At 37.1% G+C, this 26,849-nt stretch overlaps 1 protein-coding gene across 1 annotated transcript; it reads left to right on the top strand.

Moving 5' to 3' along the window:
* Positions 1-371: 371 nt before the first annotated feature.
* On the top strand, positions 372-26,081 carry si:ch211-264f5.6 (carcinoembryonic antigen-related cell adhesion molecule 5). The gene is made up of 10 exons (XM_038301107.1): positions 372-531; positions 690-1,016; positions 2,654-2,823; positions 3,220-3,343; positions 5,223-5,501; positions 5,947-6,225; positions 6,310-6,567; positions 7,759-7,870; positions 21,964-21,998; positions 25,272-26,081. Exons 1-9 carry the CDS (start codon positions 489-491, stop codon positions 21,980-21,982), a joined length of 1,611 nt encoding a protein of 536 aa, XP_038157035.1. The 5' UTR covers positions 372-488; the 3' UTR covers positions 21,983-21,998; positions 25,272-26,081.
* Positions 26,082-26,849: the final 768 nt, after the last annotated feature.

The raw sequence follows: 26,849 nt of genomic DNA, 5'->3' as shown, positions 1-26,849 counted from the left end.
GATTGTTTAAGTGTTAATTACTTCAAAGCAGTCAGTTTGAAACTACCCTAATTGTTCTTCTTAGATAAATGGTAGTATTATACTGTAATTAATAATAATTACTAAGTAAAAATGTAAATGATTAATTCACAAATCAGAAAACACCAGAGTTAAAATGAAAATAGCATATGTATTAAATCTTTAGTTAGTTGGAGAAACTCATCCACAGTCGGGTGCATACATTTAATTTTAATTCAGCTATAATAATAATAATAAAAAAAATAAAAAAAAATAAAAAAAAACCCAGATGAATAAGGGCGTATTATCCGACTCTCGCTGGAAGTGAGGGTGTGAGTTAATGCAGGAGTATCGCCCATAAGGTAGGAGGAGCGTGTCTTTGCTAGTGGCGCAACTTCGCCTACACCTTCTTAGGTGTGTCCCTCTAAAAGCAGCAGGTACCTCCGCACTTTCTCTACTGTTTCTCTGCTGGAAAGCTTGAACCGTCCAGGATGCATCAGACCTTTTCGCTTCTTTTTCTCTTCCTTTTTACCGGTGAGGCTACATTATTTTTTATCTTAAGAACGCTTTGTGGTATTTATCTTAAGACTTATGTTTATTATGCCATGTTTTCACGGTTTCCCTGCAGTTAATTGACAATATGAATGTTAAAACAACTTAATTCTGAAATCTCTGTTTTTGTTTACCCACAGGGTTCTGTGTAGGAGAAGACATTCTTCCTGAGGGTCCCGTGGATGTCATTTTGGGGAAAGATGTGACGCTTAAAGTTCTGTATAAAAAACAGAACGGTGACCTGTATCTATGGAATTTCAACGACGGGAAAGACACAACTAATATAGTAACATTGCGCCCGGATGGTTCGTTTTCGGTTGGCGAAGCCTATAAAGACAGAGCTTCTATTAACACCACCAATGGATACCTGACTCTGAAGACCCTAAAATCAGAGGACAGCGGGGATTACGACCTCACCATTGTTGGGGCTAAGACTCATCCTGGAGCGATAAAAGTCCGGGTTCTGGGTGAGTAATTACTCCTTTTACTTTATTGGAATACCTCCAAATCTTCACATATCTTCGTTAATTAGATAATCAATTGTCCGCCGGTTAAAACCTAAGAAGCCCATGAGAGCAGAAATCCCTCCTCCACCTGAAAATCAGGTATAACTGTGGAAAGCAGGCGTCACCTAGCAACCACAAATGTTACGACCAAGTTTCAAGACTGAAAAATATATATATTTTTAAATGTCGCTCGGACCTTTCTGCCCATTGTTTATGCATTTTACGGGTTTACAAATTATAAAAAGTGTGTAACAGAGACGAATGAGGAAAAAGGCAAAGGTTAGCAGCAGTCTTGTCCACCGTAGGATATCAGGGCGTGGCTCCAATAGTAGGCCTGCTCTGCTTGTGGAAACTTATGTTGCAGTTTCGTTTGGGCCTAGCTGGAATTTTGTTTTTTGACTGTATTCCTAATGGTGCTTTGAAGTCCAGAGCCTTTTGCCCATGTTTTATATATATATATATATATATATGTAATTACAGTTTCTAGAAACTTACATTTATATTAAAGGTCTGTGAAAGAAGCCCATCCCTTAAAGTTGTCAGACACCAGGCTGGGGGACGTTGTAGCCTTTAAGATTAAAAAGTTTATCTCGGGGTTACCTAGTTTGTATTATCCATTATCAATGTATTGGTTTATTTTGTCGGCATCACTGTTAAAAATTTATTTTCTGTCCTCACAGCGAGTGTAAAACATTTACTTGGCCTTTGCACACTGAAATTAAGCCTTTTGTCAACAAACTCCCCATATAGATTACTTTTAAAATAAAGACTGAATTATTTAAAAAACCAACCATGCCTACTGACGTATAGCAGAGGCCCTGTAATGCTGAGGGCCTATTTTATTTTCTCAATATACTCAGGGAACCCTGATCAAATGCTTAGCAGTGTTGTGTCTTTTAATAATCTTTAAATAAAAGCCAAGTTGACGGGTGAAATGGGAGCTCTAGTTGGTTTCTGTTTTCTTTTCTTACAGCCAACATGTACCTTACCAGAATAATGAGTTCAGGAACTGTTAAAAGTCACTTCAACTCTGGTTGCCAGGTCTTTGCATTGACACTCCCCCCACCACCGTTGCCTAATCTGCAATATTGTAATGGTGCAGTCATCGCTGAAATCCTGAATTATCGGTAACCAGTTAGGCAGGTCTAAGTGTTGCAATATTTTGTCCGTCTTTTTCTTCAACTAACAAATACAACAAAGCGAAGGGAGCTCAGCCCCTGGGTGTGTCAGAGATGACATCTTGTCATTTCATTTAAAATTTGATTTCATCGTTAAAAGAAATTTACCTAAGATCTTAGCAGAAATATCCAGATTAAAAACCAATTCCCCTCGTGACCCCCGCTTGGGATAAAGCATGTCAGAAAATGGATGGATGGATGGAAAAACCTATTTCTGTAGGAATTTCAGTAAAATTTAGATAACACATGGTCACTAAATTCCATAGACTTTATTTAATCTGTTTGATGTTTAGGTTGAGATTTAAGAGTTTTATATTGACTATAACAGTGTGTCAGTAAAAGATATCTTCTGTTAGGATTTCTGGTCTATTTAATTATTATTGATGGTATTCCTCTTGTGATTGTTTTTTCCCCCTGCAGAGCCTGTGACTGATGTTGTGATCAAGTCAGATTTGCCTGAAGCCATCGAGCACAACAGCACAGTGGTTCTAACCTGCTCTTCTAAAGGATCTTTCCTTAAATTCACCTGGCTAAATAAAACCAAGGCTATTTTTATTGATGGCAACCGGATAACCAAGGAAGATTCTCAGGTTCTTTTTTTTTATGGATTTGAATTTCCTCAATTTATTTTGAATTATTATATATTTGAATTTAATTAATTTTATTTTCAAAAGTTTGAAATTCCAACAATACAAGTCAAATTTTGTTTCATCTCTTTATCTAAACACAATGAGTAATGAGTTTTAATATAATGATTGAAAGCTTGGAAAATTAAGTTCTTCAGTTTTCCCAGTTAAAGCATCCACAAAATATTTAAAATTATTTTATTGTCATCCATATGGTAGCTTTGCTTTGGAGACAAAACAAATAAAGAAAGTAGAGTTGAAACTAATTAATTACTGGCAACATGTTCTTTAGAGCTTATACCGAGTGAGTAACAAGTAACAATTATTTTCTTGTTATTTTCTCTTTTGTTTGTTACACAGGATGGATTATCCAGTAAGCTGACCATCAGAGATGTCCTCAGGAATGACCTTAGCCAAATCGTCTGCACATCAGCCAACACACTGGAAAAACAGGACAGCGCCCCTTTCAACCTCACAGTCAACTGTAAGTTAATTATTAATGTCTACACTTCACATTGGGGCTGGGGGAAATGGAATTTTTTCCTACAAAATGTAATTAGTCAATATATATATATATATATATATATATATATATATATATATATATATATATATATATATATATATATATATATATATATATATATATATATATATATATATATATATATATTAATACTTTTTCATAATATAAACAACAAATAACATATATTAATTTCCAAAGCTACCTTTGATTTCAGTCATCCCCTCTGGGAGGTGACCTTAATTTAAATGGCAATGAAATGTAAGCCCTGAAACATGCTGTAAAATAACAAAACAATGAAAATATAACATATTAAATGTTTGCAGGTAGTGGTATTAAACACGTTGAGCTAGTTTATCAGTTATGAGTAAATACAAAAGATAATAAACCAATGTGAGTCTAAGCTATGGAAGCCCCAGAGAAGCATTGTTAAAAAAAAAAAAATCAAGATTTTCCAAAAAATTTAAATTGTCACAGAGCAAAAATTCAATTAATAGATTTTATTGTGGTACAGTGAAAGGTTTTAGGACTTAAAAGTTAAAACTGAAACTCTCAGGGATAATTAAAAGTATTACAGATATATGTTGTGAAAAACTTTGTGAATATTTTATGTTAACAAACTAATTTAGTTTTTACTCAAACGTCTATGTTCTCCCTTAGGTATTTCATGTAAGGTCTATAATGGTCCTGATATGGAGCTCTGAGAAGGAAATACTAGAGATACAGATTTTTTTTAGTCTGTTTATCATTAGATTTAAACCAGAAGGTCAGATAAATACTTTGGAGGTTTTATTTCTTGATTGGTGCTGAAATCCCAGCTCATAACAGTCACGGTAGTTAGACAGTTATTAACATACTCCATCCGTTTCTTTATGACCTCATTGTTTGGCAGGTTACACTGCCGATGAGCAACATACCTGTTTGACAACTAAAGGTCACTGAGAGCTAGTGGCTGTCACTCCATCCCAGCACGCCATTTGTCATAAATAGTTAATCTATATAGTTTCTTCTTCAAAGTCACACTCAAATATGAAAACGTACTTCATTATCTGGAGTAATTCATGTACAGAATTAGTTTTGTTGAAATTCCATAAAAAAAAAAAAAATAAATATTATATCAGAATTGTATAATTCAATTAAGTTCATTCATATAGCACCAATTCATAACACATGTCGTCTCAAGGCACTTTACAGTTCACCTAGTAGTATAAGTTTGAACTGCTACATTTACAAAAGCTGTGTATGTTTGCAAGGTTGAGCCTCTCCTCTAAGGCTAAAACCACACTGTGTACACAGCAGCCCACACCTTTAGTCCTTCAACATGAATAACCTGAAAGGCAGGCAAACCACACCAACCGCAGCTTTAGCTTTTTATTAATTATTCAAAAGCTTACCACACCACTACAGTTCAGGAAGGCTAAGGTCAATTTGGATCAGAAGAACAAAGAATCTGGGACATTTAAAGAGGACACCAGATTGAAAATAGAATTTTTGTAACTTTTAACAGCCTCATTTAGATCTAGAAGAGACTTAAAAAAGCTTGTGTTAAATATAACCGCTTTCATAAGGGTCATGGTCTGTCGTTACCCTTTTATGAGGTAAGATCCATTGAAAATAAACAAGTTGATTCTGCGGATTAGATTTTAAATAACACTAATCTATCTACGAAGAGCTGCTGCGTATTTAAGAAGTAAAACTGCACAAATACATGTTGAACAACAACAAAAAACAAAAACAACGAATCGTGAAGATAACTAGAAGTTTACGAGATCATTGTATTTTATTGCAAAAAATAAACCCATCCAACCAAAATATTAAATGATGTGTATGTGTTCCATAGATGGGCCCGAAGATGTCATCTTAACTCCCTCTTTAATTGCGGAGTACGTGCCTTCCAAGTCCAACTTCAACCTAACATGTTCAGCCTCCTCCAGCCCCTCGGCCACCTTTACCTGGTTTCACGACGAGAAGGACATACAGGCCACAGGTCCAGTCCTCACTCTGAAAGTCATTGAGGAGAAGGGATTTGGGAAGAATCCGGCTGACTACAAGTGTGTTGCTGAAAATGCCAAGACCAAACGTTTTGTTACTTCTAATGTTGTCAGATTCTCTGTGATGGGTGAGTTGATTTAATTGAAAACAACCAATGTTTGACGTAAATAGCGCTGTGCTTGAAATTAAATTAAATTGTGCTTTATATTAATTAATATTTATATAGTAGGTAGCAAAACCATTTCTTAATACCGAATGTTTTACAGTTGGACCTAATATAAAAACGGAACTGTTGGACCTTTTGTTTTGGGGACTCTTGTCATCTTAAAAAGCATTTAAGAATAATTAAAAAACAATGCTTTGGAATCAACACCATTCATTTTAATTTCATATCGATTTGTAATTTGGATCTTACAATTAATGTTTTAGCAGAACTCATAAAAATAGGACCTGGTGTCTCTAATGTTGCATACGCATAAAAACAGGGCAGAAAAAGAGGAGAAAAAAATGATTCAACAAATTGAAAAAAAAAAAAAAATTTATGGCTTTCTTCTTTCTCTTAATGCTTCCAGAGCCAATTTCTGGTGTTTCAATCTCTGGTCCTTCTGATATCCTCATCGCTGGGAACAGCTCGGCCAATATCAGCTGCCAGGAAAAAGCAGGAAAGGTTTTGGAGCGTGTGTGGCTGAAGGATGGTAAAACCCTCTCCCCCAGTACCCATATCGTCTTCTCCAGTGACAAAAGCTCAATCTTTATCAAGACACTGCAAAAAGAAGACAATGGAAACTACACATGCCAGCTCAGCAACACTGTCAGCAAAGAAAATGCCCATTTTAAGATGGTGGTCAACTGTAAGTGTTGGTCTAAATCTTTCGCTATATCGTTGATTAACCAACAGGAAGTTTATACTTGTTTCCGATTTCTTTTCAATCCAGATGGTCCTGAAACATTCGAGGTGACGGGTAAAAAGGAAGTTGAGTTGGGTGACGATTTAGATCTCCGCTGTTCTGTCCAATCTGTTCCTCCTGCAAAGATTATCTGGAAGATAAATGGCACAGTGATCCCAAATGAAACAAAGGAAGTGTTGAGCCTTAAGGATGCTAAGTACAAAGACTCAGGGATATACACATGTGAGGCAAGCAACGCTGTCACTGGCAAGAACGCCACCTCCTCATCCACACTCAGTGTCAAAGGTAAGCCTGTTCTGTAGATTATTCATTATATTAGCAATACATAAAGGTGTTAGATACATACAATGCATGGCAGATGTTTTATCACATGATTTTTTATTACCCTTTAAACCATTTTTAAATGCCGATCATCTGCCACTAAAATCAGAGAACCCAGAATTGATAGCACTTAATTATACGATTTGTCATTATTTTGACATCATAGTGCGTCAGAGACTGGTTCCTGACTCAAAGGTTGCCCTATACTTAGTTGTGTTTCATTTCCCTTACTTGCAAATCATCACTTGTCCATGACAGATTTATTATGCCTCGTTTAGAGTTAAAGTAGTAGAGTTAGAGCACTGGCATATCACATTTAATGCGTTGGACAAATGTAAAACCAAATATGGAAGGAATACTTGTAAATATATTAATTTAAGTACTGGTTTATATTCTATGCAACTCGTATCTACTGTTTTTTCATTTATTGTATTCTGGAAACACCAAACAACCTGTTCATGTCTGACAAAGAATTAAATGTGGCAGTATTTCTACTGAGAGATTATAATAGAGACGATAAAAAAAACACGTTGGTGAGAAACTATTGACAGTCAGAATAGGCCTGCCTTGTTTCCCAGCATAAAGCTCATCTTTGTTCTGTGTAAGTCAGTGATGAAGAACTTATTTGCTGGACATGCTGGTAGACTCTTTGTGGCATCTGTATTCCCTTTAAATAAAAACAATCTTGTTGCAAATTTGCTCTGCCTGATATAGTATAGTATATTTCTATTTGTTGTGTCAGAATTCTTTAAAAGTTTAATTATATTATTGTACTGTTTAAATTATAATTCTATTGCATTTATAAAATACTGATACTGGCATCTTAACTTGTTAGCAATTCAAAAAGTAGAAATGGTGGAAACTCTTTTTGGCAGGTATTATAAATCATTGCCTTGCATGACAAAAATATTCACAACTATTTTATGACATTGCCTATATATCTGATATAAAGTAGCAATGGCACATGTAACCATAATCGTAAATGTATCTTCAAATTCAATATTCAACCATAATATCACAGTCAAGTGATATGCTAACAAAAGCTTAATGTTATAACTTCCAAAAGGGCAAATAATACACTGTATCTTATCAAAGTGTTAGAAAATGCTGCTATGGTTGCTGAATTGTGACTGTTGTTCTGTGGTGTTTTTGCAGAAGAGATAGAGGAGGGTCTGTCAGACGGAGCTATTGCTGGAATTGTCATTGCATGCCTTGTTGCAGTTGGAGCTGCCATTGGCTTGTTCTTCTACTGTAGACAGAAAGTACCGTAAGTACCCTTTGCCTTTGGATACATCAAGTTGGCTTTGCAGTTTTGACTATTAACGGATGAAAACAGAAATGACGACGAGTGTCAGTGCTTAGGAGCTGGACTGATATGGTGGAGATGCCAAAAAAAACTGAAGTCCATTGTAAGTTTGTATCTTCTATACTTTTAGGCTTTATTTTTAAAGAGATATTCATCTTAAAGGTGTAGGGAAATCATATTTAAATTTGACGGATCAGACTCATCCACGACCTCCGACACAAAACTTTCCTCCTCTTGCATGTTTCCGCTGTCCATAGCGTTCCTTGACAGTGTTGTGTATTAGTCACCAATTTAGTGCTACTGGGTCCCAATGTAATTTCCCATTGCTTAGCGACGATGCATCAGAGACACCTGCCACAACCAAAGATGCTAGCGAACCTTCTGTCTCAACAACCCCGCCACTTTGATAAACAACCAATCACATTCACTTTATTCACTAGTTTAAAGTTGTGCAACACTCTGGAGAATTCGGAAATGCAATGGTTGCAACAGCCGTTTCACTACGACTTTAAGCAGAGTGCAGGTTTACTGCATTTTAGTTTTAGCTAAGTAAAATGCCCAGAGTAGGTTATAGGATAAATTCTGCTCCTGAAAAGGGTTAAAATCATCTAGTTTATAATCAGATTAGTCTTGGGTGGAGATATGCGAGACACAACCAACCTCTGCAAAAATTATTAAGAGAGTTTGCTTCAAAGAGTCTGGTGAGAATTTGTATTACTCCTAAAATAACAGCTCTGAGAACAGGCTCTTAAGAATCTGGGATTTTGTTTGAGGGCAATGTGGTACCAAAATGGCCAATAATTTTGTAATATGTAAGATGATGGCTGGAATGGCTACAAACTGACCCTCCAACATTAAACCTGTGGAGAGGGAGTGGGAAATAAATTGACTTAATTCTTGAGACTGGAACTGGAGAAATGTGTTGAACATTGGGAAAAAAGGATTATGTTTTCTCTTAACCCAGGAATAATAAGACACAATAATGTGATGTAGGGAAATGAACGAGCTGTGACACCATGATGTTCTACCATGAAAATGTTATGTTGTCTTTTCTCTTCTTTTTTTCTGTCCTTCTTCCTTTCTGTTCATAATTCAAATTCCAAAATAACAAGTTAAAAAAAGTCATCTAGTTAGTTTGTACACAGATTGATTTTCTGATACAGTAGAAAAAATAAGAACTTTTATAGTCTTGAACATCCTGCTACATCAAAGGATCAGTTGACAACAGGCAAATGAATTAACATACTCAAAAGCAATGAAAGAGGGAATTGTCTTATTCCCGGGTGTGTTTGGCCACATCATTGTGACCCTTTGTTTCTTTAACTGACTTTTCTTTAAATACAAGAGAAAGCTTCTGTTCTTAGTTCTTTCTTGGTCTTTAGCATCGCTCTATATCCCTTTGTTTCCTATCTTGACCACTTTCTGACCTTTTATAGAATTCTTGACATTTTTCTGCCTTCTGTACCTTGCAACCGTTTTAGGATGATGTACAAATGCATACAGATTAAACGGTTGATACACACCCGCAAAGTTTAGGACATCCCTTACGACACAGAATTCCCTTTGTTGCATGAGAACATTTTAACCCTTAACCCAAACCATGCTACTGTGTGAAAGCTGTCCAGACTTAACTTTGCATCATCAGCACAAATCTTATATAAGCTTAGTCCTGGCTATCAGAAGTGCGTTTTTAAATTTGGATAATATCATTATCACCCACTGAAATTCTTAAAAAAAATATGCAAAAAAAAAAAAGAAAAAATATGCACCAAGCCTTTTTGTTGCGATTTCAAATTACGCTATTTTGGTTCTTGATTTTTTTCGTTGGTAGTCTTTGAGTTTATCTTTTCATATTTCTCCCTTGAGAATAGATGTCCCTTGACCCAAATATAAACTGGCCTTAGTTTGACAAGAGGACATTCAATTCAGCGGTTGGCAGCTGTGAAATAAGCTCCATAAGTCAGAAAAACAAAATACAGTCTATCTTCTAAAGTGCTCATAACATACAGTATGCAGGGAGAAAATGATTCAACAAAAAAAAAAGTTTCACAGAAATAGAGCTACCAATCTTGATTAAAAAAGATACTAATATTAAAGCTCATTTTAAGAAAGGCAAAGGCTATTGTTGTGATTAATATTCCTGCCTGCTTTTTAAAAACACAATTATAATCAGCCGTTCAACACATCTATAAGTATCTCCACATAAATTTGCCATACCTTTAATCAAAGGTATGGTGTATAAGCCTTTATTTAGCCAGTTGACAGCAGCAACAGATGGGAGAGGGTTGATGTTATATTACTTCTGGTCACTCCTGCACTTAAATAGATGCTTGATTAAAATAATATTCGAATTTTTAGTATAACAGAATATTTGTGCCACATTAAAAGGGGGGTTTAGCAACGAGTTAAAACCATTGTATCATGAATGCATGTCACATTGTCTAAAGAAAGCAGCAGTAACCACATCCTGTGGCATGTCGACACCCTGAAAGGCAACAGAAACTGTCATCATGAAATAAATGGGCGAGTCAATGACGGATTTTCACATTCCTCACTTCAGGTAATAGAGTTTACAACATAACTGTGGTCTTAAGGGTGAGTTATACTCCTGCAACAGTGTGTCGTAGTGAGTTTGTCGCAGATATTTTAGATTTTTGCCCAGATTTGACCAATCAGATGTGTCCTGTCTGTGGTCACATACAATTTTGGAAAAATAAGAGTGTCTGCAAAGGGCGGGAGCATATTTGCGTTGACTGGGTCAAACGCAGACGACCTGGTTGCGGAGTATAAATCAGCCTTTAAAGTAATACAGAAAAAATAATTTAAACTCTTGTCAGTATTTTCTTTAAATGTAAGTTTTATTAGTGTTTTCATTTTAGTAGCCAGTATAGATCCAATAAAAATTTTCCATTTCATCTGGGTTTGTTGTGGCAGCATGCAATCAATAGTTATCTAACAATTAAGTAATTCTGCTTTTTCTGAGTTCCAAAGAAACAAGAAGAGGGAAGCATCCACATCTATTTTCGTTTGAGTCACTCTTTTTTTGGCATGAGGACAGCCAAGGATGCACAAGTTGTTTTAGCCCTCATCAAACAACCTATGTGTATAGTGTACAGAGATGGGAAGTAACGAAGTACAAATACTTCTTTACTGTACTCAAGAAGATTTTTCTGATATTTTTACCTTACTTTACTACTTATTTTTATGGCGACTTTTACTTCTACTCCTTACATTTTAATAAATTGGCTCGTTACTTTAGTTTTGAATAATTTCAATGGAGTTACCGTTATTATTTTTCACGTCATCAATACTGAATTCAATCTAATTGGATGGGAATCTACGTTGCATTTGACGCACCACTACAAGATGAATCGACAGATTTGGCGGTATTCATTCGCGGCAAATCATTGCAGCTTGTTGGTGGTGGCGTTAGCATTGTAGTATGGACGACGAGATGATTGAAAATGAACACAACGGAGATCTAGTCCTATTGGCAGACACCCATTTAAAATTAAGGCAACGGCATGAAAAAAGTGGTTTTTTACTTTTACTTTTATACTTTAAGTAAATTTACAAGCCTGTACTTTGTTACTTTTAATTCAGTCAAGAAGTTTAATCAGTACTTCCACTTTTACCAGAGTATTTTTTAACACAAGTATCTGTACTTTTACTCAAGTACGGAAAGTGAGTACTTTTGCCATCTCTGATAGTGTACAAATAAAGTTTGTAGTACTTTTAGGTTTCACAATTTTCCTGTGATTTAGGTCGTGAGTGTCAGATCATGTTCTCAACTAAACTTTTCCCTCCTTTCTTGGCCTTTAACAAAACGTCCTGTCAGGATTATCTGATACTACAGAGGTCATCAGGTGTCAAATTTAGAGGTGGTAAGGGTGGGGGTTTCTTCTTTAAGCACCTCACATTGCCTCGAGGTCTTCGTGGGTAATAAGCTCCCGTCCATCCAGTGGTATTGTCTTCATCAAGCCTCAATACTGCTTATGTTGAGGGGAAGTTAATTTCCATGCATCGACATTCCTTTCTCTGGAGTTGTGGCCCTTTGATACGTTCCCAGAATCAAAACCTTAATTTAAGCTTTTTTTACTCCTTCTGCCTTAACATTGCACAGTTTCTTTAAAGGGAATTCATTCATTTTCTGTTTTCAAAGATGGCTAGATTGAGTCTTAGAGTCCCGCTGTCACAAGTTCTTTTGTGTGTGGGAGGTTTGTTTTGAGTGTTTGATTGGTGACTAGTCAAGCTCTTTAATCTAATCTTGAAAAAAAAATACTTTGCACAAGGGCAGATCAACCTGCAGCATGGTTACCATAGTGGTCTAAAGAAATGCTTTGCTTTGTGACACAACAGTGAAACCCAAACAAACCTGTCTAGCTCTCTAATCTTACAGTTTAAAAATTAGCTGCTTGTGCCGATTATTGTGGTCAAACAAAACATTTTAGAACAATTTGTGCAGGTATGCGATTAAGGGTATTTTGGTGTGTTGTCAAAGATCTAAATAAAGGAAAGAACTGAACTGATCTAATTGAGCCTTCTTTAGAAAGACCAACAACTGCCAGCAGCTCTGACAACTAAAATGTAGACATAAGATGACAGAATGATCCAAAACTTTTACTGGGAGTTCAGAAATGCTGTGCCTTCTCAGCAGCAAACATGTTATGTATACGTACAGTATATTCCTAGTCATCTGGGTCATGGCAACCACAAACAAGCTTAAATTGGGCTCCACCTGGACCCACACTCTGTTTAGACCCTTCTGTCGGCTCACATTCCGGTGCAAGCCGAAGGCATTGAAAAAATACTCTTAGATAGGTGTGGGGACTTCTTCAGAAAAAGAAAAACATGTGCAAAAGTTTTATTGTCTTTCAATTTGAGCTGGTTTAAGCCATATTAATTGACTAAAGCACTTTTGGGATGTAGAGACAAATCAGTAGCAGCTTGGTAAACCTAGTTATTAATCTTACTGTTCCTGGGAATCTCCAATATCAATATATAAGACTTTGTAATTTAAGAATTAGTTGTTGGTACAAAACCTTTATAACTTATACCTTAAGCTTAAGCTTGTACGGGCATTTAAAGTTCAAAATAAGATAACATTGCGTGATAATCAACGGTTCTTTTAGGGAACATGAATTACAAAAGCGTGCCCATATATAAGCCACAGGTGCACACTGATGGTAACTTACAAAAAAAAACTGCCTGAACTTGTGCAACACTGTAAGACCACCCACGTAAAACATTGCACAACTCTTTTCATTTGTTAAATGGATAAAAACAATGGCAATTAAACGGTATCCATATGTTTTACACATTTAGCCGTTATCATTCAGAACAGGTTAAACCTGCTGGCCTCGTTAGTGTGGTGTAACATGGCTCTGTCACAGTACACAAATTCTGTAGTTTTAGGCATAGTTTGTTTCTCAGAGACAGAAAGTACAACATGTAATCTTCATAATGTTTGAGAACTATGTCAGATTGCAGTTACAGTGTATTCAGTCCATTGCCTGGGTCTGAAACTACATCCTGTCACGAGTAAATGTTGTGGGACTGCAACAGAAACTGGTATCGTTAAATAGAAGGAAGCTGCTAAGCCATTGACAGATGTGGATATCTACTGGTTTCAAGTTCACAACATTTTTGGGGGGAAACAATAAACATGTTAAGGGTGCTTTGATAACAGATTATCCTAAACAAACAACCCCACTGTAAGATATGGTGGTGAAAGCATCATTTTTTGGGGATTTTTTTTGTTTGTATGAAGGGGTCATAGAATGATTATATAGGGTATTTGGTGCTGGTATATATATATATATATATATATATATATATATATATATATATATATATATATATATATATATATATATATATATTAGTGCTGTCAATCGATTAAATTTTTTAATCGCGATTAATCGCATCAATGCCTGAGTTAACTCGCGATTAATCGCATTTTAATCGCACATTTTTTTTCCTGATTGAAAATCATTTAAATACTCTGGATGACATACAAAAAAATACATACAGGCTAGGTTTGTGCCAATGTTCTTTTTTTAAAATGAAAACAGGTCACAGATACTGATTTATGCCATAGAAACATATGGCAAGAAGATGGGGAGGCATGTAGCAAAAAATAACAAATATGTAGCCAAAAAAAAGGCCCTGAAAACAGGCTGATGTAAAAGACAGTCTTTACAGTTAATACAGTCTTTTGAACAAAGACAAGCATTTTACCCTACTGCTATAAAATTTAGTAGAATTAACATTAGATGTTAATTAACCAAGGTAATAATGAACAATTTTCAATCAATACATCAAAATCAATAGACCAACATCACTAGATGAAGGTAGTCTATGCTCTCTAGAAAGTTACTTTTCAGCCTCTTAACAAAAATGAGAACACACACACACCCACTCACCCACTCACCCACACACAGACACACCCACCCACACACACACACACACACACACACACACGATACCGACAAGAGTGCCGTAGCAGATTCCATTTCACCTCAGTAATCTGTTTTCTCAGCGTATTTCAGGTTGCTACTAGTTACCAGACACTCAACTTGTTTGTTGGTGGTGGGGCTTAAAGAAAAGGCACTAGCGCCACCCAGTGTATGAGCGTCTTTTTTCCTTGAGGAGCTCCGCTCTGGAAGCCTATGAGAAATGCATAGACTGGGGGAAAATAGCCCCGCCTTCCCGCAGGCTGCAGCGGGATGCACTTGGAAAATTGTACCATAAAACCACATAGCGTTAATCTCGCGTTAAAAAAATTATCGCCGTTAAAATGGCCTCGCGTTAACGCGTTAATAACGCGATAATTTTGACAGCACTAATATATATATATATATATATATGGCATATTTGCTGTTCTATGAGCCCTAATGCAAGTCTGGTTATAAGCCCTAGAACAGGTTTTCTTCCGCTGATCGGTTGGATTACAATGAGTGAAGCTGCAGAGCATTTACACATCATAGCAACAAGCACTCACTCGCTGAAACATCGAGATTGTCGAAGTAGTAGGGTGACTAGACGTCCTCCTTTTCCCGGATATGTCAAATTTTCATACCTAAAAATATGTCTGGGGGAAATTTCAAAATCGTCCAGGTTTTTGGTCGACTACAGTGAAACTAATCCAAACAGTGCGCTCTCTGACAACCAGTCGCCTGGAACGCTCGTTGAACAGAGCATCGCTTTGGACAGATACGCACAGATTTCACAAGCAACCTCCTCCCCACAGCCCCCTCTCCTTTGTTGTAGGTGCAATCGAAGTAGTTCTTATCCACACATGATATATATATATATATATATATATATATATATATATATATATATATATATATATATATATATATATATATATATATATATATGCACAAATTATTGTATTGCCTGCACGCTCTCACTCATATTAAAAAAAACACCACCTCCCATAATTTAAAATTCGGGAAAATTTTACCGACTCGCGGGCATCCGTGGACAACTATCTATATAAAGTAGACTCCCGGACATTCCAGGAGACTTGGGATGTCTGTTACCGGTCCCCAGCCCCCCTCCTAGGGCTGAGGATGGGCGGCTCATGGCTCTCCGCTGAGGTCTGGTCCAGTCAGCAACCCAGCAGTCGACACTTCATAACCCCCCTCCCTTGGGCCAGTGAATCAGTAGGCTGGTCTGTATGTAAATTTCGGGGCGTGACAAAAGTACAGGCCAGAACCAAATAAGGCAACATCCCCGAATTGACGCAGATTCGGTGCTTCGTTTGAATTCACCCGTTTTATGGTGAAAGTTTAGAATTGTGAGATTTGCAGAGAAAGGAGGCGTCGATAGGGTTTGAACTTCTCTGTACATCCATTTCACCCACTGAACTATCGTTATTCATCTATGACAATGTAAACTCGAGTTTGCATTCTATGAACCCCTATAAACCAGGGCAGGGAATTTTTTTAGGATTGATTGGAGGGTAAAATGAGCTGAATATGGGACCCTTCTTAAATAAAATCTGGTTGTAGAGACTTCTTTCTTGTCTGGAGGTTCAACTTTTAGTAAAAGGATCAACAAAATCTTTTAGCCACATCAGAAATGTACTGGTTAAGATCAAAGAATATTCACGACAAAATGGCCCTGTCAAAGTCCACACTGTGAAATGTTACAAAAAAGATAAGTTTAGATAGATTTCTGATATGATTTTCTTGTTTTTTTGTTCAAATCTCTAAATGTCTCAAACTGCAAGATAAAGAAACAAGTTTGAAATTCTATAGATTTTGGTGACATACAGAAGTTTTTAGGCCATCACATAAAGATCATATTAAAACATTAAAGTTTATGGTTCTAATGTGACAAAATTGAGCAAGCATCAGGTGATATGAATCTCACATCAATGCTCTGAAAGTAGAAAACTCACAATGTTTCCTTCTTCTTCCGCATTAAGTTTTGGTGACTAGATGAGCGCCTGTACGTTCAGAGTTACAGAGGACAGCTATGCTACGTTAGAGAAAAACAGCAGATGCCACATTCAAAAAGAGGATTAAATATTATAATACAGGGCACTGGGTTGTAAAATGTGAGCTTTTTTTAAAGGTTAAGTAGCATCAACATCATATCGTCTTTGTATAGCAAGTTACTACAGATTAACAGACGTATGCAGTAAAGTTGATGAGAATGTTTAACATTGTTAACATTCTTTAACAGATGAACAAACTCAGTGGCTTTTGGCATCACATTGACTTGACATCAACAGGTTTTTCGCACAAATAGAAGTGAAAAGCACATCAGATTCAGGAAGTCACGAGTAAATGTGCTGTCAGTTTTGCTTCCACTTCAGGTTAAAGTGCCCACTATCCCCACATGCTTCCTCTTGATAATCCTGTCATCCAGGATCAGCTTTAGTTGGTGTTGTGCAAACAAAGCCTGCATGCATCAGACTCTCCTTCTTAGCTGTCAGTCACAGCCAACCTTCTGCCAAGTAATGGGAACTAGGTTGGTGCAACCACAAGGGCGAGCCATCCAGATTGAGAGGAAATGCATCTCGCTCTTTACGGCCTGCGGAACGGTTACATACAAATTAGAATTTGAATTACAAATTAAAAATTCAAATTTCCACGTTGAAATAGTTGATATTTTAGCTGTGTATATATTTAAAGCAAAAAGTTAGGTTTCCTGCATTATATAATTTGGGAAAAGGCTGATAGGTTTACATTTTAGATTGACTAAGTGGGCTGTAGCATTTCTTTTAATGCTACTACTGTAGCATCTGCTTGCTGCTCATTAGGGCTATGCTTTACACCACTTTTGTATAGTTAAACATATGCTGGGGAATTAATGACCTATATTCTAGAATCTATGATCCCTTGTCAGTGGTTCAAGTTGAAGCAGTCAACACTGTGACCCTGCAGAACATTGCTTCTTTAGTTTGACTGTTGAAAGTATTTGTTTATTTGTAGCTGGAGGCAAATCCCTCATCAACTAGGTCAGACAGTGCTTCTCAGATTCTTATCATTACAACATTACAAAAAGCACTCATGCTTATGGATACACAAGCTTTGAACTCCATCTTCAAACTTGAAGAGTTCATATCAACATGGAGAAATCCATATTTAATCCAACTGTATTGTAATTCTCTTCTTTAAAGTTTTTTACAAACTGATTCAAGGTCCAAGTATTGGTTACACTGACACAAGCTCTCAGGTTTTAATGTTGCAAAACCTGTTTGACAATTCCTGTGTTTGTGTCTACACAGTGTCCTCCTTCTCTCGTCTAAGATTGTTTTCCCTGGGTTTTGTTGCTAAGCTAACTTAACATCTCTGTGCAATCATTAACGAGGTGTTCTTTTTTTCCACTCGTTCTTATGATGCTAGATTCAGAAAAATAAGGTGCCTGGTGGGAAATCCCATACCTCAACATCTAGCAGTCATAATTACTACTTAGATCTAGGTGTTTCCAACCCCTCAAACTTGTATATACAAACAAGTGGTCTTTATCTTCCTGCAGAAGCAACAAGCATCAGATTTAGATTGTTTTGATAGTGGTAGGGGTAAAAATGATACAATTTTAACAGATGAAGCATGTCTGGACTGGTATAAACCTCGCATTTTTTTTTTTTTTTACGAGGGGGGGTTTCTTTTTTTTCTTTTTAAACGGTGGATATTTTTTCTCCAAGAAACAAGTTCTAACAGTGCGTTCTCACTGGGTCATACCAAAAGGCTCTCTTAGCATCACCTTGTGATTCACCTGTTAAAATATCTGTATAAGTGTTTAGGTAGGCTTAGATTAGTTTGGTTTAATGCTTACAAATATGTGGTGGGAATCTAACTTCGGACCTCCAACAGCCTAGCTTAAATTTGCTTTTAGTTTTGAGTTATGTGTGTGATGGGCATTTGCAAGCATCTTTCAAGAAAGCTTCCCACCTTTGCTTCCCACCTTTTATTGCGTGTCAGACCACCGTTGATGGTGGTTTTTTGTTTTTTTCGTTTTTGCTCTTTGCTAGGGAAGTGTTTCATTTTGAAGGAATTGCTGGAATTTTGTTGTCATGTCTTGACATGTCCTTTAGCGCATCTCTTAGTGTCTTTCTCATCGTCTTTCATCTCTCCCCTTAACTGTCACATCCTTCTTTTCTTGTATTACCTCAAGCTTTCTTCAGTTAGTTTTGTTATTACACCAATATACACCAACTGAACCTATGGGCAATTGTGTTCTGTTTATTTATTCTTAATTTTTTTAGTGAATATATTTCTAGAGTGTGAAGGAAATCAGTGCTACATTAGAAGGACTTTTATAAAACTGATAAGAGAAGGGATTCATTAGAGTATTTAGATGATGATGCTGTGGCGACCCCACAGTATAGGTGTTTTAGGGAGAGCTTAAAGTGTCAGGTTTATGATGCTTGTTTTCGCCAGGCAAGCATCAACAAGAATGCGCTTAGATGATTCAGATTTTGTTAATTAAACTTTACTATTCGTATTTCTATAATGTTAACCAATAAAGGAACATGAATTTAAATTTCCTAGTAAAGAATTACACAAACAAAAATAGCTTTGAATTGACTCAAATGAACTTATGATAGCCAGGCTTTCGGTGCACTAGCAAGCAATTAGCATATTACTTCCACAATGTCTGACACTCATCTGAAAAATATTCCAGTAGGGAAAACCGTAGTGTTCGCAACCTAACCTGCAAACAGTCCGGCCTGTGATTGGCTGCTGTGACCGTCAATCAAAAGTGAAACCCCAATGACTCAAGTCCTTCGTCACAACAGGAGTAGCCAAAAGGGCACATCTGTTGATTGTGCTTTTTTGATGAGTCCGACCATATTCACCGGTCTGTTATTTATTATTTGGCCTTTTCAGAAAAACAGAATATAGCTTAAATGTCTAGGGTTTTACTCAAAGCACAGTTTGTAAAGTATGATTTTTTTTTTACGACAGCTGTTGATGATTTGCAGTTCAAGTAACCAATAGAACTGAATATAAATATATTTATAAACCTCAGTAGGGATATTTAGATGTGTAACTATATCATCCCTTAGTTCAACGTTTATATTCTCTCTGCCCAGTTTTTTACCTAAAGTGACGACATGTTTTAACAGGAATGTCTTTCATTCCTTCGCTTCCTTTGAACCCTGTTGTTCTGCCCGTTACGGCTTTTATCAGCAGCTGGAATAATGGATCACAGTTTCAGTGATAAGGTAAAGTGATTCAGCTAAGCGGTATTTCCAGATCCGGATGTTTATCTTTAAATTTGACCCTCCCTGGCTTCCTCACTGCACCTGGTTGGTTTCATGAATGGCAAATGAAAAGGAATGTTGGCTATGTTGGGTGGTAGAATGAGTTAAACAGGTAAAGATTGAATAAAGTGCAAATTTTATCGATAAACTCACTTTACATCTTGTTTCCTATGAAGATGTTTTTTGTCTAAGTGTTTGTGACTTTGCCTGCAGAAAAGGTGAAAACACTGTTCGACTTCTGCTGTTCAATTTCTAATCTTCAATGCAGTTATTATAAAAACATTCCTAAACGTTGCTGTAACTGGTTTTATGGGGTATCCGACTATAACAGCTCAAGGTTTGGAGCAAAGTGGTTTGGATTTTCCTTAGTTAACCTTGAACATATTGTAACCTCAGTTTTCCCTCCTGCTGTTCATCAGATTTTTATCAATGACATTTGGGAAAGATAATACTGTCACAGTAGCAATTTTTTTTGCTTGTGGTGAATTAAGCTTCGTAAGAAAAAAACTCCTCAAGTGATATGTGAAACACGTTCAGCAACTTTTTTTGTTACCATCAGATAAAAATATTTTGGTTTGGGGTTTTTCAGTCTTAAGTACTTTTTAATGCTTTGAGAGGTTAGAAAATGGAGGAAATTCTAAGTATAATGGACTAAAACTACTAGCCTGACGTAGTCCGACTCAATTCTAGGCAGAATATGAGTCTGATACTGCTCCATAGAGCTGTGATTATGGGGCGTGTTTTGAACGAACCAGGAAAAAAAATGCCTCTGCACTCAATTGGATAGACCCACAACCAATAAGAGCAACGGAGTGCGTGACGTATGTTAAGCGAGGCATAGTTGTTGTCCACAAAAATCAAAGCGTGCAGTTGCACGCCTATAATAAGAAGATGAGACTTGATCGCGTTTCTCTGTTCCTCTTTTAAAATTAATTTGCTGTCGATATCTTCTAGAACAGACCCAATAGCAGAATCTACTCACCTAAACTCTCCAGCTGCAGCCATTATTGTTGTCACCCAAGCGCGCATTGGTCACGTGGTTGATTACGTTACTGTTTGTCATCTGTACATCATTGTATAAAGCCCGCCTTGACAATTTGATTGGAACGCCTGACAGTGGGCGATAATACTCGCGCTACTATGGAGCAGAGCCCAACCGAACTTCCCCGACCTCAAACTTTGTGGGCGGGACTAAGTTCGGAATGGCACCCAGGCTATAAAACTACCAGAAGGATCAGATATTAAAGAAAAAGTAAACTTTAAAACATGACAAAAGGTTTTAATCCTCTTGTCTAGAACTCAAATTTAATAGAAAAAAAATATGTGTAACTGTGTTACTGATTATGCAGCCAAACAATAGTTGGTTATTGTACCAACGTTCCTGTTCAGCTGCAACACATTTTTTCACTGGAGCAATTTCTCTGGCATTTTTCCATTTCCCCCGAAAAAAGCACCACCTTTAGTTTTGTTGCTTTGCTGAAAGGCTGTTACTAAATCCAATAGTTTGTTTCGTTCTGAAAGCAGAGTGAGTCACAGCTGATCAGGCAGACTGATACAGCAGCTTTGATACACATGCTGTTTTCCAAAACAACCTTTCTTCCGCTTAAAAAAATTAGACAAATGTGACCACAGCTTAATATCAGCTATTGCAGCATCAAACTTTAATGTTCGCCTTGCTCTAGCTAGATGATAGCTTTATACCACCTAATTATTCAAAGCGATTTTTACAAACAATGAAAATATATACTAGAAATTTTTGTTATTGCTCCAAAAATTCTTAAAATTTTATGCTAAATAGTTAATGGGTTGTTTTATAAGAATGTTAGAAATATTTCAGTCACTTTTAGGCTCAGTTTGTTGATAAATCTGCCTTTTCAATCTCCAGAGACATGCTTTTTTATGCAAATTACATTTTAAGTTTTTAAGAATGAATTTATGCTTTTTAACTTCTTCAGAGTCTCATTTATTTGAGAATTTGAACAGCAAGAGTCTAAAAAGTTTTGATTAAACAGTCTTTGCTCCAAGCATGACAGCTCTGCGTTACAGATGATATAAATGGATCGAAAACGGCCTCTGAGAGTTGATCCCAATCAGAATGTCTCAATGAGATAAACGTAATCCCAATGGTGTGTCAAGGCAGTGATGATGTAATTCTTTATTTGTTGTTTTTTATGTTCTTGATTTTCAACTGAATGAAAATTCTTAGCATTATGTGTGATCCCTCTGAAAATATCTGAAGTAAAAAGCTTATCATTGTCACCAAGCGCTCAGTTTGCAAACCGCATCTTTTAAGGCTAACCACTGTTTCTGTTTCTTTTTTCAGGATGTCGTCACCATACTAAAAAGATCCCCCTGTTGGTAAGTCACTCTGATTACTGTTTGTCATGCAGTTATGTTGTCAGAGGCATTTTCTTTATGATAGATTTGGTTAGCAACCCTAGTTTTGAACTGATTTTACACACTATACTAACAAAAACACATTTTCTAAACTTGATTAAGTGTGCTGTTTTTATGGTGATCATTTTATAATTTTGGATTTTAGTGTATATTCATAATTTATGCATTATGGTTTGAACAGTCTGTTCTTTTGTCTTGCTTGCTCTGCGTTGATACAGTACAAATAGTGGTACTGTTAACATATACTCCATTTATGCTTTTTCTAAAGTCAAATGATCCAGTGTATGACATCATTTATTCATTTAAATGTTTTATGCAATTGAGTTTCACAAAAATATTCCTCTAGGAAAAAATATCACTTAATCCCTGTTAAATTTGAAAAACTACAGAAAATCATTTAATATTTATTGCAATTGTGAGGTCATGCACAACACTGTCCCCGTTTACTTTCTAAAGTTGGATAAATGTAGATAGGTCCATTAATTTTTAAGTCAGACCAGTTTTCTCTCACCACATTTGCCACTAATGTTGCCATCTTTATCTCTGTGTTATCTGGTTTCCATGATGTCAGTGAGAAACAATATGGTTTTTACAGAAGCTGTCTCCACTTTGCATCTGCAGCCTCAACTGTGGCTGCTTGTGTTTGCAGGGTCGTACTCTTAGAGGCTTTGAAACAAGAGCATGTCTGAGCCTTGCAGCTTTCCTTTTAAAGCTTCTGCTTGCGGCATCTATGCTGCTGAAAGCATTATGATCTACCAAGGCAAGACCACAGATATGCTTGTAGCCAAACCAGCCAGCGGCTGCTTGCTTCTTACGAGAAATAAAAAAAAAAAACTCCCCAAAAATATATCTGGGGCTTGTATCTTAAAACAAAATCTCTCTAATCCTCTGAATGTTTATTAGTATTTTATAGATTTTAGTCTTAATGGCTTTTTTGAAGATTCAATTAATAATCTGCTAAAAGTTTTTACAAAGATTGATCAAAATTTGGCCTGTATAAGCTCTTAGAACTGCCACACCTGGCCTAGCCTAAACACTTCTTGACATGTACGATTATGACACTTCACATATGTACCATCAAGAACAGTCCGTTAAACTAAAGGGATTTAGCTCTGAAAATTGGAAACTGATGCCATATTGACTTAAATGCACGTTGAAAGCTGGTAGCTTTGGAGCACAGTTGACAAAAAGACTGAATCATTTACATCAGACTAGTTTACCTGTGTCCTGTTTACCTCACAATAACCTCACTGCATTTTTTTAAATGTTTGTTTTCTTAAAGGAATAGTACACCCAAAACATGATTAGCCTTCATTTTCTACTCACCCCCATGCTGAACAACACTCTGGAGTACTTTTTTGATATCTCAAATGCATCTGGAGATCTGGGAGGCTTCTTGTTGTCTGCTGACATTCAAATAATGGAGGTCTATGGTGACCGAGACAGAAAGGTCCATAAAAGTCCACAAAAAACGTGTCAATATTCCTCCATACTGCTCGTCCAATGTATTCCAAGTGTCCTGAGTGGGTAGCATCCAGAATTTACTCGAAACGAAGTGATTTAGAATGTTTTTAGAGCATAAACAGTAGTGTATAGGATTTCCTGAAAGCGCGCGCCCGCACGTTCACGACGCTACGGAAACCGGCAGACCAACCAGATGAAAGTGCGCATTCAGCGTCTGCTCTGCCGATAATGCAAGCGTAGAAGAAGAAATGTGCTGTTTACCTGTGCAAAAAAGGAAACAACGAAAGAAAAATGTCTGAGGACTTCAGTGTTGAGGAAGAGCAGGAGTTCTTTGCTGAGCTGAATGCGCACTTTCATCCGGTTTGGTCTGCCGCGGTTTCCGTAGCGTCGTGAACGTGCGGGCGCGCGCTTTCAGGAAATCCTATACACTACTGTTTATGCTCTAAAAACATTCTAAATGACTTCGTTTCGAGTAAATTCTGGATGCTACCCACTGAGCACACTTGGAATACATTGGACGAGCAGTATGGAGGGATATTGACACGTTTTTTGTGGACTTTTATGGACCTTTCTGTCTCGGGCACCGTAGACCTCCATTATTTGAATATCAGCAGACAGCAAGATGTCTCCCAGATCTCCAGATGCATTTGAGATATCAAAAAAGTACTCCAGGGTGTTGTTCAGCATGGGGGTGAGTAGAAAATGAAGGCTAATCATGTTTTGGGTGTACTATTCCTTTAATGTTGTGTCTGGTGATACTAGAGGCCATAGGTTTGGTTTGGAGCACATTCCTAAGCCAGACATTTTCTCTGAGAGCGTTCAAAAAAATGGTTGGTACGGATCACTGAACGTACCGAGAACCATTCTTTAGCTTTAGGCAGAGGAGGTGTATGAGAAGCAGCAATAGTCAAGACTTTGAAGAGAATTCTTCAAATACCTTTGGTGCACTAATGTGTACGTTTTATGAGCCTGACTGAATTAAAAGCTTATACGTTAAATCGAGTTTGGATGCTTCCTGTAGATGTTCCTTATCGCTGTTCACAGCTGTTAGCAGGAGACAGGTGCTAATACAGTCTTTCTTTCACAGTTACCTGCATTTTAAAGTGTAAAAACAGTAATTTTTCCAGAAATAACAGTTTGGACAGCAGTAAACATGATTAAAGGCTTATTTCTTACACGGTTGGTGAGAGACTTTCATCATTTAAATAAAGATGATGATTAGGAATTGCTAAACTTAGCAGTTCTTGCCTCTCTTTTTATGGTTCTGAGAATGTATAACAATATGTTGGCTTTAAATCTCCCAATACATATATTTATGCTTCTCTAATAAATAATTTTCATTATGAAATGGCCAACTTTAGGCTAAGTTTGAGAACTGATATCCTGCAGCTTTTGAAAGCATCACTTCTTTAACACATCAGAATCCTTTAATTGGCTTGTTAAGAGAGATCTGAGCTGATGATGAGGAAGAGATCAGCTATTTGACGCAGGTGATGCATCTGAAACCTGCTGGATAGTAGCTCTCCAGGGCTGGACTTGGGCAGTCCACTTCATTTCCCTAGTTATAAAACAGATCCAACTTCCTGATGTGAAAGTGATAAAGTACAGTTAAGCCTCTTACGATGGTCACTCTGATAGTTTCCTAATGGGATTTATGTTTTGAATAGATTCGAGTTACCGTATACAATCTCATTGTAAAGCTACAAACAGTTAAACAACAGATCTCTGCTTTTCTAATGCCTATTCCTCTGCTTTGTGTTTTTTTTTTAGGCCTAAAATGTCAACTTTTTTCCCATGATCCCCTTGTGCAATGCAGAGAAGTGCCTGGGTGGATCCAGCTGGCTTCCTGTGAACAACTCGTCTAACCAGCTCCTACATTAGGCCTCTCTCTCTGTCTCTCTCTCTCTCTGATGGACAAGGATTATTGAAATGTGGTTTTAATGGAACACTAGATCTTTTTAACATTTGGATTTTTTTTTCTTACGTTTATCTATAGTATTTCCTTCATTAACTTGCATCTCTTCCTTGGATCAGTTCTATCTTCATCCGCCTTTACTCTAACATCTTAGAATAATCTAATCTCTCTGAGTTTCTCCTTTTGCGAAACAGACATTTCTGCTGTGGACATGTTTCCTTGACTAAAAAAAAGCTCACAGACAACGTCTTATCCTACTGAACACCTAAGAAGAACACACACAGGCATATATTGTTATACCCAAATAAAATGTGATGCATACATGCATGGGTGATCACCACCGTTGAGGCCCCGCAGGCAGAAGTCTGGATGCTCTGGTTCAAATAAGTAGCTAAAAAAACAGTTCCGCTTTATCTCATTGCCTGTTCCAGGTGGGTGGAGTCACCCAGATAAGACACTTCAAGCGTAGTGGAGGGTTTTAAAGTTGAAGATCTTTCTCTGAGCTTAAAGAGTTTTGATCCGTAATACCTCAGTTTGTTTGGCGTTCACCGACGCATGAGAAGTTTTCTGCCACACCTGCTGAGTCAACTTTTTATTTATTTATACTATGCTAAGATCAGTAGTAAACGGTCAGCATCTCCCCAATAACCCAGCAGCTTTGCTACATTCAAAAAAAGGAGACACTTATCGAAACTGCCCCTTTATAGTAGCAATGCAACACAATCCTTTAAGATAATATTGGCTTTTTACTTAGTCTTTTAAATCACATCATTCAGTAAATGCCTATATTGTACATATATGGGGGCATCATCCATGTATTGATTTTGAAAAGTTAAATCTTATTTCCAATCATACATTTTTCCCTCAAACAAGCGGTACCCTGTGATCTCAGCTGGCTCCCTCGCTGATATCCATGCTTTACCTTTACATGCTGTTCTCTGCAGCTCAGAAAAACTCCCATGTTTGATTCATCCTGTCCTCTTAGAATCCAGAGAGTAGGAGGGAAGGGTTAAAGAAGGCAGAGACAGGACTCAGCACGCAGGACCACTTCAGTCAGGTTAAAGCTGCAGTCTGTAACATTGAGAAGAGAGCAGATTTCGACTGAAAATTTGAAGAAAAACAGGTTTCACGCCACTCCCCCACCCTCTCTGCTTCACTCATGCCCCACCTCTAAGCTCCACCCCTCTAACAGCATCTGCGCGGCTACCGCATGTGACCAGAAGGGGGGGAATTCAGCGTGTGTGAGCTGTGATTGACACTCCATCAGACGCTCCTCTGGCTGTGATTGGTTGTTTTGACTCGTCCCGAATTATTCTTTCCAGATTGAAATACAGGCAGTAGGCGGTACCAATTGAAGCAGTTTTTTTTCACAGATTACATATCACATGTACTGCTGTCTGGGCATAGGGACAGCTTTAGCCAATATGACAAAA

This window comes from Cyprinodon tularosa, unplaced genomic scaffold (assembly GCF_016077235.1).
Source record: "Cyprinodon tularosa strain WSP-4 unplaced genomic scaffold, ASM1607723v1 ctg460, whole genome shotgun sequence".
NCBI classification, from domain to species: domain Eukaryota; kingdom Metazoa; phylum Chordata; class Actinopteri; order Cyprinodontiformes; family Cyprinodontidae; genus Cyprinodon; species Cyprinodon tularosa.
This window is presented reverse-complemented; position numbering and strand designations above follow the sequence as displayed.

Excerpts from the sequence above, each read along its gene's own strand:
- si:ch211-264f5.6 (XM_038301107.1), top strand. The coding sequence starts at position 489 with ATGCATCAGACCTTTTCGCTTCTTTTTCTCTTCCTTTTTACCG. Across the intron at positions 5,502-5,946 it reads TGTCAGATTCTCTGTGATGG|AGCCAATTTCTGGTGTTTCA; the intron begins GTGAGTTGATTT and ends TAATGCTTCCAG. Across the intron at positions 6,226-6,309 it reads TTTTAAGATGGTGGTCAACT|ATGGTCCTGAAACATTCGAG; the intron begins GTAAGTGTTGGT and ends TTTTCAATCCAG.